General features: G+C 54.2%; 6 protein-coding genes across 6 annotated transcripts; all 6 read left to right on the forward strand.

The window, feature by feature from the left end:
* Positions 1-342: 342 nt before the first annotated feature.
* Positions 343-651, forward strand: DQ04_00101050 (hypothetical protein; the record flags this gene model as incomplete). Its single annotated transcript, XM_009308134.1, has 1 exon — positions 343-651. The coding sequence occupies one exon, from the start codon at positions 343-345 to the stop codon at positions 649-651; it is 309 nt and encodes a 102-aa protein (XP_009306409.1).
* Positions 652-844: 193 nt separating this feature from the next.
* DQ04_00101060 (DUF3342 domain containing protein) lies at positions 845-2,716 on the forward strand (the record flags this gene model as incomplete). Its single annotated transcript, XM_009308135.1, has 1 exon — positions 845-2,716. The coding sequence occupies one exon, from the start codon at positions 845-847 to the stop codon at positions 2,714-2,716; it is 1,872 nt and encodes a 623-aa protein (XP_009306410.1).
* Positions 2,717-2,904: 188 nt separating this feature from the next.
* DQ04_00101070 (tRNA pseudouridine synthase) lies at positions 2,905-5,541 on the forward strand (the record flags this gene model as incomplete). Its single annotated transcript, XM_009308136.1, has 1 exon — positions 2,905-5,541. The coding sequence occupies one exon, from the start codon at positions 2,905-2,907 to the stop codon at positions 5,539-5,541; it is 2,637 nt and encodes an 878-aa protein (XP_009306411.1).
* A 279-nt stretch (positions 5,542-5,820) lies between these two features.
* On the forward strand, positions 5,821-6,507 carry DQ04_00101080 (hypothetical protein; the record flags this gene model as incomplete). Its single annotated transcript, XM_009308137.1, has 1 exon — positions 5,821-6,507. One exon carries the CDS (start codon positions 5,821-5,823, stop codon positions 6,505-6,507), a length of 687 nt encoding a protein of 228 aa, XP_009306412.1.
* Positions 6,508-6,860: 353 nt separating this feature from the next.
* On the forward strand, positions 6,861-9,725 carry DQ04_00101090 (putative helicase-like protein; the record flags this gene model as incomplete). The annotated part of the gene is made up of 1 exon (XM_009308138.1): positions 6,861-9,725. One exon carries the CDS (start codon positions 6,861-6,863, stop codon positions 9,723-9,725), a length of 2,865 nt encoding a protein of 954 aa, XP_009306413.1.
* Positions 9,726-10,016: 291 nt separating this feature from the next.
* DQ04_00101100 (hypothetical protein) lies at positions 10,017-11,075 on the forward strand (the record flags this gene model as incomplete). The annotated part of the gene is made up of 1 exon (XM_009308139.1): positions 10,017-11,075. One exon carries the CDS (start codon positions 10,017-10,019, stop codon positions 11,073-11,075), a length of 1,059 nt encoding a protein of 352 aa, XP_009306414.1.
* Positions 11,076-11,121: the final 46 nt, after the last annotated feature.

The following is an 11,121-nucleotide window of genomic DNA, read 5'->3' on the forward strand; positions in this document are numbered from 1 at the left end:
CTCAGTGAGATCGTGAGGGGGGGCGGGGGCACAGGAGAGGCCTGAATGTGGGGCCTAGATTGTTGTCGTCACCGGTATGAGTAGGAAGTCACAGCCAGAGCTTGGGCGAAGGTGAAGGGGGGAGAGAGAGAGAGAGATTATAATGCCACTCGTGGGAGTGCGCAGACTGTGACATTCTGGCGAAGATGTTTACTCTCTTTTGTGGAAATAGGATAGTATCTATAGGGAAGGAGGAGAAACCGTCAGGGTATTCTGACAGATTTTGTGAACCGGCAATTCCTCATCCTGGTGAAGTCACCTTAACGGAGAAAAAGGAGAGAGGGAAGGAAAGGTTGTTAACGAATGCAAAACAATAACAATGGCAGCAGCTGTAGCAGAAGTGGGAACGGTTTAACAGATACTAACATGGAATCCGCAGCGGCGTTAAAGCAGGCAATAAGGGAGGGGCATCTCGTAGCATACTACACTCATCCATACCAGCTACCAGTCGGATGCGGCACGACGGAGCAAGCACAGAGCCAACTTCCTCATGGTGAAGCAGTTGCTGCACCAGGTGATTTTTCTTTCCTACCGTTTCCGGCGTATTGTGGCTTGACAACAGTCGATAAGGTGCTCTACAAGCATCATTTGAGTCATGACGTCGTCTCCTAAATCCTTATTGTTTGAGGGAGGAATGTGGGTTCTGTAAATTGAAGTGGCCAGCGGTGCTCCTCGGTGTGAAGTTGATGGCTCCCCATCCCTGCAATGACTGTGCCTATTACTTCTTTGCCCTCATACAACACTCTTCTTATTTGAATAAGTGAGTAGAGTTGTTGTTGTTGTTGTTGTTTTATACAGGTTGTGAATGACACGAAAAATAGAAGGGAGAGGCGCATTTATTGACGGTGATGGGGGCCGCGGAACGTCACTCGAGGCCGCCCCACAGCGTGAGGTGGAGGTGACTGTGTACGACAAGGTGCTTGACGAGATGCGCGTGTTTCGCTGCGATCTTCATCTACTGGAGACTTCGATGGCCTACTTTTCGCCCATTATCCGGCGGTATCTGGGGGAAGAAGAGGAAAAAGAGAGGGCAAAGAAAGCGTCTGTGGACGGAGCCGAAGTTGGGGATGATGCTGTTGCTGCTGGTATTTCCAGTGTTGCCTCTGGAAAGGGGGGGAGCGGCACGGTGAAGAGCCAAGAGGAAGGAGGATCCTCTAAGTGCAAACGGCCTGTGGTACGGTCACCCATTCCTTTGCGTGTCAACTGCGACATGGGAATATTTGCCTGGCTGATGTCGTACGTGGAGGGGAAGCAGCGCCCCTTTACGCCAGAGAACGCCGTATCCATTGCACTCTCCTCAAATTTTTTGCTCATGACGCAGCTTGTTGACTTGCCCCTTCAGTACATCAAGGATCACCTCGTGCAGGTGATGCTCTCTGGAGTGAACATGGAGTGCCTGACGGGGGAGCTGCTGGCGCGGCTGTCTAGTATGTTGTCGGAGGGTGACCTTGCGCGGGCCTTTTTGAAACTCTTCGAGTGGCGGGTAGAAGACTCACCGAACCGGCGCTTCCTGACAGCACTGCTTCGGCACATGGTGTGCGATCGGTTTGGACAAGGACGTGCGATTGGTCTGCGTTGGTGCCGCTACTGTGGAGTTCTCTTTGACGAGCAGGAACTTAAGCGTCTGCAGCGAAGTGGAAAGAGTGTGAGACCGGTAATATGCCCGAGACTCACCAAAAACTCCATTGGTACCCGTGGTGAGATTCTTACCACGCATGTTTCCTCGCAGCATCCAGTCGATCTCGCATTCCCGTCGCTCTCATGGAGCGATGAACACGTTGAGCGTTGGGCATGGCGTATCATTGGAGCAACTTGCTTTTTCTTATGCCGCCGCTGCAATCATCATGTTATGCTCATCGACACCGTTGATCATGGGTGCCATGGCGGAATGACAAACTTCGTGTTCGTGGACGGATGCAGCCGTTCAGACGCTGAGGCGCTCCTTGCGTGGTATGAAGTTGCAAAGGATCTCTACGTTGGTGGCTTGAGTTCCATGCACTCCCACCAGACAGACGTTCCGCGTGAGTGCATTCTGGCGCTGTCGCCAACAGGAGAATGGATATGTGACGACGGAAGCGAGCGCGGTGTTCCTGGTTTGTGGTGCACGCACCCGATCGCCGTAGCAAGATCAGTTGATGCAAAAGGGAAAGTAAGTCTAGATAGCCAAAACGGTTTTGAGCGTTGGCTGGTGATGGAGTTGCAACAGGTTATGGAGGAGTTTGGGGATTTGGGCCGTCCGGGCGCTTTGGAAGGCAATACAAGAACCCCAACGCCACCACCGCATTCAATGTCTCCTGTTGGTGGTGTCGGCACTTCCGCGTTGCCGCTGCACTTCGGGGCGCGCAACCGGGGTGAAAGCCTTAACGGGAGTGGGTCCACGCGTCCACCGTTTCGCGGTGGTAGATCAGACGGCCGAGCGGGAATTGCTAACGGAAATGACACCGCAGGCAGGCGGAAGGAAGCCCCCTCCAGCGGCATGCAGCAGCGTGCTAGGGCTGTCGCTGGGTGTGCAAGAGGCGCGGCGTATGAGCACAACCGTAACGGAATCGCCTCACCATCTACTCAATCTGTCCGTGTGCAAGAGGCGCATGCGCCGAAGCTTTCCATGCAGAACCTGCTGTCTCTCAGCTCTGTGCTTGGGAAGCGCAACCCAACCCTTCAACAGGCTACGCAGTAAGTGCATGGTTGTGTTGTTCTCCGTTTACCCTTTGGGCTTCTCCCGGAGCCGTCTGAAGAGGTTTGTGTTATATGTATGAGAGAAGGATCCCCCACAAACAAACAAACAAACCCCCCTACACACACACATACAAAGCTAAAGATGTGTTTTTTTTCTTCTTCTTTTCCTCCCACATCTGATTTGAGAGGATGAAGCCCCTCTCAAGGGGCCTTTCTTCAGGAGAGACGCAATGGATCTGGCATCTCGATCCAGCGACGCTGCACGCAATTGATTTCCTTGCATATCGCCTGGGCCTATTCCATGCCCCTCCGACAAGCACCGGCAGCAATGGCACGGCTTGCTGTGGTGGTGGTGGTGGTGGCGGCAATAGTGGTAAGACTGCGCCTTCAACGAAACAAATGCGGGCTGACCGACTGAACCGCATGGCTAAAAACTCTTCTCTTGTCGTTTCATCCTCACATCCCGCCTCTTCCTTGTGCAATGGGAGACAGGTGTTGCACGAGGAGATACGGCCATATTCATCCTTGGCCATTATGCAGCAAATGATGCGAGAGTGGCAGAAGCGTCAGCGGGCGCTTGTATTGCGTGAAGCGGAGCAGGCCTTAAAGGATGAAGTTGAGTTTTCTACCACGATGCGCCACCCAGAGTCGCTCTTCGCGGATGAGGATGCGGTGATGTTTCGTTTCGGCATGGGTGCCTTTGTGTCACCCGCTGCACCTGGTTTTTCAGGACTCTTCCGGCAGCACTGGAAAGACTTCATGGTCACGGAGATGGTGACGGATGCAAGCGGGTCTGGCATTGCACTTTCACGCGTGCTGGACTGGAGCGTGCCGCCCTTGCCAGCCTCCCTGCTGCACGCGGGCTCAGAAAAGGAGCAAGGAATAGACGTGGAGGGCGGCCCGCACCCATCTTTCTTTAGCGTAAACGTGGAGGAGCGTGTAGCAGAGCTGGTCCAGGGGGACAGCAAGAGTGGAGAAATGAGCCATACTGAAGTGAGCGAGGGCGAAGTCAGTGGTATTGGGGGGCGATTCTATCTTCAGGCCTACCTTCACAAGCAGCACATCGCCCACAGTGTGGCGCTCTCCAATATAGCGCAGACGCTTCGCATGCACCCCACCGGCATTTCGGTTGCCGGCATCAAGGACTACATTGGAGATACCATTCAACGGGTACGATTGAAGAACATCACGCCAGCGGCGGCTCTTGAAGCGAATCGTGTCTTTCGCCGGAAAAAGTGGGCAATGAGGTTGTCAGACTTCTCGTACGAAACAGAGCCGTTGTACCCGGGACGTTTGTTCGGCAATCAGTTCAAGATTGTGCTGCGAGATGTGACTGCACCGCGGGAAGATGTCGAACGTGCAATAAATGATTTTTCTGTTCATGGATTTCCAAATTACTATGGCTGCCAGCGCTTCTCGTGGTTTGGGGGAAAAAATGATGCTGCCTTCGCATTGCTGCATCACAACTGGCTCGCCTTTGCATTCCGTTTCCTTGGGTACACCAGTCGTGAGAGGACGCTGCGTGAGCTTCTGCAGCGTGAAAAAAAGTATCCAAACCCGGTGCAGGACGAGTACCGGCGCAATGTAGTTCGGCGTCTACGAAGCATAGCCATGGATCCCGGCGAGTTGGATGTGGCGCCCTTTCTGTCCTGCCCTGCGCTTGGTGTCCCACCAACCTCAGTCGATGGTGGCCCAATTAGCAAAAAACAGGAGCTGATCATCCTACAGCTGCGTGGGGCATTCCTGGACCTGAGCATGACGAGTCGCCGCTTGACAGCGCAGCGTCTGAGCAGTTATCTGTGGAACCAGGTATTGACACTTCGGCTGCATCATTTTGGATCGAAGGTGTTAGTAGGGGATATGTTGATACCAGAGACTTTCCGTCAGGTCGAAACATCACCGGAGGATCGCAAGGACTGGTACCGTGAAGGTATTCGATTCATCGCAGATGATGCAGAGAAAGACATGCATTCTATTACAGATGTGGTACACGTCGGTTTCTCCTTCAATGGTATTCAGCGGCCAAGGAATGCGACTGGAGAATACTACCTTCAAGTGTGTGAAAAGTATCGCCTGGATTGGTATGCCCAACACACACGAGTTGGGATTCGTGATTTTCTTGAGCCGCCACGACCCATTATCCGCAAGCCCTTAAACTTGAGCTATGACTACAACAAGGCGGAGTCCAAGTTGACGTTAGAGTTTGCCCTGGAGCGTGGATGTTACGCAAATGTTGCCATTACTGAGCTGATGAAGCAACTTCGCTGTGCTGGGTCTGACGATATTCTCACACTCCCGGCCCCCGACGCGATGTGGGATCTCGGCGACCGCGACCCCGGTTACGTGACCACCCTGCAGGATATTTACAGTGGTTTTCAGGACGGCCTGGGCTTCGTGACAGATGAACACGAAGTTCCGCTAGTGGGGGAAGGAAAGGTCTGGGACTGCCACAATGGACCGCTCTTCCTTCCAGAGAGTGCAGACCCCGTGCGTAAGGCGTACCGGTGGGGTGAGCGTCATCTGTTGCGCAATATGGCACGCCGTGCGCGGGATGAGGAGATGATGAAGCGGCGGTTGTTTGAGAAACCGCTGGCGGGGACGCTCAAGGATGGTGAGGTGAGCCAGTACGCTGGGCATACCGTCCCCATGTCCCCCAACACTAGGGCAAAGAAGATCTTCTTCAAGGTCCTCCGACGGCAGCGGCGGTTCCCTGGAGCTCCGAAGGCCGCACCTCGCCTCAAACGTGGGGCGCAGATTCAGAAGAGGACCGCCGTTCAGGCTCCGTTCAAAACAATTGACAGGAACACATGGAATGTCACTTGGTGAGGAGAGGCGGGCGAATGAAGAGTCGGAGGGGTTGCATCGTGCCATTCCCCACAGTCGCGATAGTGAGTGAATGAGTAACGAGGTGAGTAAGCATACACATACACACAAAAAAAAAGGAAAATACAACACTGATGAAATGATTCTTTGGAGTGCAGTGGCAAGAGTTTCGTTTTCTCTCCTCATTTCATTTGGTTTTTGTTTGAATGCAGACCAGTAGTGGTCTCTCCAACAGAGGGGCAAGCAGATCTTCCTCTCCCTTTTAGTGCGCGCGTGTGCCCCATGTCCCGTTATATGGAGGAAACCACAGAGAGACCGCCTCGGCATGATGCCCCGCCGTACGATCCCTCCTTGTGGGAGGGAAAAGACTGCGCTTTTATCACCACCTTGAGAGATGTCTATCACGAGCAACAGCGGACGGAGCGGCAGCTACGCTCCACGGCACCTGCGGAAGGTGAGGTTACTGCTGGTTGGCCGTTACCCACTACTTCGCATACCCAGCTTCCCAGCCGTCCATCGACGTGGTGGAGAAATCTGCTGGTGAAGTTTTTTCCCCGATATAGCGCGCGACAGAGACTGTCCAGCCTCGGTTTTGAGCACATGAAAAACGATGAGCTCGTGAATCGCATGCACTTTGCTCTTCAGGCGGGAGACATGGAACTTTCTGCTCTCATTGCACAAGAACTTGCCCGGCGCCGGGTGCGGTTATATGAAGCGGAAGAATATGCTTCAAACAGAGGTGGGAGAAGTGCGCCTGTTGCCGGCGGTTGGTTTAGCGCCGCCCCAAACCAACAAGCTGGATTTACCAGTGGTGGTGTGGAAAGTGGAAGTGGAGGACATTTGAGTAGGGGGGCTCCAACTCGCAGCAGTATGCATCTCTCCGCAGACTCGTCGTTTATGGTGCCAGAAGTGTTACTTCAGAAGCGCTTTGGTGGTAGTGGTGGCGGCGGCGGCGGACTGCGCTTTTAGAGTGTGAGTTGGGGCATATTGCCGCTTACACCAAATGTGTGGGAGACTAACGACGTTATAAAAAGAAAAAGAAAAAAACAAGGTGAAGGACACACCATGACAGAATCTGGGCGTTGCTCCATATTTCAGTGTGTATTCATTTTTCGTTGTTGTTGTTCCATGCCTACAAACCCCCAATAATTATTTTTCTTTGTGTTTGCCTTTTTGCTTTGCATAGCATACATGTGATATTTCTCTCGTGCCCTTTTGCTGTTTCAACCTGTGGTGATACTAATAATAATCATTGTTGTCAAAAGAGACAACTCTGGGGGAAAGGGGAAGGGGGGTGCAGGAGCCTGGTGCTGGATTTCAACATGGTTGTGCAGGCTGCGGCTGCCACCAATGGCGGCGTGGCGTACGCCATGCCGTTTGAGCCCTACGCAGTGCAGGCCGCGATGATGCAGACGATTACGCGTTGCTTGCATTCATCTTCCCCGCCCATTCCCGTGGCTGCGGTGGAGGTTCCCACCGGATGCGGAAAGACCCTGGCACTCCTGTCGAGTGTCCTGAGCTACCAGGGAGCGCTGGAGAATCTTGCCCCTCACGAGCTGGAGCAGCATCTGCGGGCACGCCGGTGGAAACATGGCGCCGCAGCATCGCTGTCGCCCAGCTGTGAGGCGAAAGACGACATGGAGAAGAATGAATCCAATACAATGGCTGCGAGCAAAAGAAAGGAAAACAACTCTGCAGAGACTGAGGAGGAACAGTGGGGAGTACCAGCGCTTTTCTTCAAGCAGTTTCGCGCTCGCAGCGGCAAGCGTCTTCGTGTTGAAATGGACGGAACGTCTTCGGATCTTCGTCGGCAGCACCAGCCTCCTCCCTGCACCGTCTTCTACGTGACGCGAACGCATGCACAGCTGCAGCAAACAGTTGGCGAGCTACGGAAGCTTAGGGGACTTCACCGTCTCAAAATGAGTATTCTGGGTAGTAGAGAGAGGTACTGCATTAATCACACGGTGCTGAAAGCACGTGCAAACAAGACATTGCCTGTGGGAGGAAATAATCTGGGTGAGGTTTGCGACAAGCTCGTCTCTCTTGGCCAGTGTGAGGCCGTTCACAGCTATGGGTCCCTTGCCAGCAGAGCCATCAGTCAACCACTCTGTCGAGGCCGTACAGACAAGGTGTGGGACATGGAAGACTTGGTCGCAGAGGGCGTGGCGAACCAAAAGTGTCCATATTACGCCGCCAGGGACCTCGTCTTCTTTGCCCACGTTAGTTTCGCCACGTATCAGTATCTACTTGATCCGCTTATTCGACACGAATGCAAAATGGAGGCGGCGCTGAAGAACCATTCGATCATTGTTTTTGATGAAGCGCATAATGTACCGCATGTCTGTCAGGATGCCCTCTCGGTGGAGACACCGGTTGACGTCTTGCGTCTCATTGTGAGTGAAATCGAACCCCTCGTCGCCCCCGCCGTTGGATCCATACCTACGCTGAGTTATCCCCGAGAATTCAAGCTAACGCAGTGGACATTGGTGGAGTTATTCTCTCTGCTTCACGACGTGTTCAACGCTATTGTGAGTTTTGTGTTGAGACAGGAAAGTGCTACTGTGAAGCACCGAGTGCCCCAGCGACGCGCAACCGATGACGATGATGACGACGCAGGGCGAGGTCCAACACTGCCTGGCGAGGTTCTTGCTAACACTATCCGACGATGTATTCTTGAATACCTGCCACTTGCACTTAGAAACCTTGGCGATGCCTGCGACAGCGACGCCTCCAATAAATTCACCGCGTCGACAGAAACTGTGGCGATGTTTCGACAGGTGTATGGTATTGTCATGTCGCTGGGCGTCACCTTCAACCCATTCCAGTTTTCGATATTTGGACTCTCCGTCATGAAAAGGTGGCTTCTTGTTATGCGCTTCATACTGCAGAAACCAGCTGCATTTTCTGTAAGCATTCGTGATGCAATTTCCGTAAATAGTGGTGATTTTTCAGGTGGGAGAATGGCAGAGCCGAGCGCGGCACCGCAGCGGAGTGTGTGCGTGCGCTGCTTAGATGGCAGCCTCGCGTTCCACCACCTGTTGGACGTCGCTCACCGTGTCGTGTTGGCTTCAGGAACACTCGCGCCGTTTCACCAACTTGGGCGAGATCTTGGGCTTCCGCTGACCAACATGGCAACCTACGAGGGTGAGCACGTGGTGGGTGGGCATCAGTATCGATTGTCTGCCCTCACACACATGGCAGACGCCGTACAGCTCCACTGTAACTATGGGAGTCTCATGGATGTGTCTTTTATTAGTCGTCTCGTGAATGTTATCATCACTCTGGTCGATGAGGTGCTTCTGGGTGGGGTGTTGGTTTTTTTGCCGAACTATAGCGTTATGCACGCAGTGGGGTCACGAGTTCTTTCGCACTACCGTAGTGAAACGCGCAGTGGGAAGGCGCGGGTGACACAAGTGTTTGTGGAGACAAGAGCAGCAGCAGAGCTTTCTCCTCTTCTGGATGCATTTCGCACAGCGAGCAGCCGCGGCACTGCTGTCCTTGTTTCCGTCTACCGTGCGAAGGTGAGTGAGGGACTCGACTTCGCAGACAGTATGGCTCGTCTCGTCGTCTGTGTGGGAATCCCGCTTCGGCCGCTTAAGTCGTGGACTGTTGTGGCCCAGCGGCGATACAGTGGTGAGGAGTGGTACGTGACTGACGCGATGCGTGCGGTGAACCAGGCGCTTGGGCGATGCCTACGTCATTGCCACGATTACGGCGCCATGGTGTTGTTGGACGACAGGTACGAGCAGGCAAAACTTCAAGGACTCCTCTCAAAGTGGTGTCGTGGCAGACTGACGGTGCACCACACACCAGTGTCGCTGGTGGAGGGGCTCCAATCTTTCTATCGCATTGCTGCCCAACCCAGTGCTCCTCCAAGGGAGCAGCAGCAGCAGCAGCAGCCTGCATCGGTGGAGGCTAAGCTCTTGCCTGAGGTCATGATGAAAGGTTCCTCAGCACCAAAAGAGAAGCTTCGGACGCAATGTTCGCACGCAGAGGCACTTTTTCCATTTTCTTTGGGAACCGTGAAAAGACCTCGCGTGACAACGTGCACACATGAATGGAGCTGCACCGCGGTGAAACTTCTCTATGAAGCCCACGATGCCGTGGATCAAGTTGCTGCTGCAGAGCTTCGTGAGACCTTGCATATGCTGCGGAATGAGTACCTGGAGCCACCGGGGGATGAATAATTGAGTGTTCACCTGAGGGGGTGGGGGGAGATGCGATTCGTTCAGTCTGAGAAGCGTTGTGGCACAATACGTGTTCCGAGAGTTGGGGCACTTTGCATCGATGGCAAGTGCGAAGTTGTGTTGTGGTGGAGGGGACGCTCCGATGTTTTTTTTTTGTTTCTATTGTTATGTGCGTTGGAAAATAATGAAAGGGTGACTGGAAGTGCTACTGCTTGTATTGTCACTGTTTCCCTTTGTTGTTGTTGTTTTTGTTGCTATCATTACTGTTGTGTGGGTGAATTACGAGTAGCAATGGAGTGGGTTCCATGCGAGGAGCAGGTGGGGACGTTGGGTTGCCGCGAGGGGCACTGTGCAACGTGTCTGCTGGAGAGTGGAACCGGCGAGGCGTGGGTACTGTGCGTCGGGGGATACTGCGACGGCGAGCGTGATGGCGCCGTCATCGCCAGCAAAGTCAGCGCCTTGCCCGCTCTGCGCTGGGTGACTCTCAGCCGCGGTACGGCGTGCTTCGAGTGCGACGGCGCCTCCCTTACGCGTGCCGGCGGCGACGCCGCAGCTGTCGCGTACCTCTTCGGGGGGCTAGACGCTGCGATGGATCGCTGTAACCGTCTCGTGTGTCTCTCTCTGCAGCACGCTGAAGGCGGCCCCACACTCAGCGCGGTGGCGTTGCAAGCTTTGGGAGACATCCCGCCGCCTCGCACGCAACACTCCGCGGGGGGCACAGGGACACATCTCTTTGTATTTGGTGGTGAAACGGATGATGCGGAGCAGAACAATGACCTGTATCAGCTGAGCCTTGACAGACTGGTATGGACATGCGTCAGGGTGGGACCGAAAGTCCCACCGCCTCGTCTCCTTGCGGGACCACTCGTGTTCGTTTCGTCTCAGGTGTGTGTGTTGTATGGAGGAGCGCACTTCATCAATGGCGACATAAAGAGTCTAGATGATGTCTGGGCCCTTGACGTTTCGAGCGGTGGCGAATGGTCGCAGCTGCGGAGCGACGTTGATGATAAGGATGGCGGTGATTCCATCTTCCCGAGATCAAATGGCCATGCAGGCGGTTTGCTCCGCTGTCGAGACGGCATCGCTGCCGTGTTTGTTGGCGGCAAGGATGCTGCGGAGGGTTGTGACAAGGCGAAGCAAGTGGAACTGAGCAACATAGCGGGGGGCCGCTCTTATTTGAGTCTTGTGGAGCCTGCACTGACGGGCAGCACCGAGGGACCGCACTGGCGCTACACACCGGCGGTGGCAGAGACGCGCTGTGGTCTCGTTCTGCTGGGCGGCCAGTGTCGTCATCCACAAGAGGTGACAACATTCCTTCTGCGCCACTCGGATGGTGCTGAGATGTGCTGAAGAGAACGAAGAAAACAGGAACGGTGAATCTGGGGAGGTGAGGAGT

The sequence above is a fragment of the Trypanosoma grayi genome, assembly GCF_000691245.1.
Source record: "Trypanosoma grayi strain ANR4 Tgr_10_V1, whole genome shotgun sequence".
Taxonomy (NCBI): domain Eukaryota; phylum Euglenozoa; class Kinetoplastea; order Trypanosomatida; family Trypanosomatidae; genus Trypanosoma; species Trypanosoma grayi.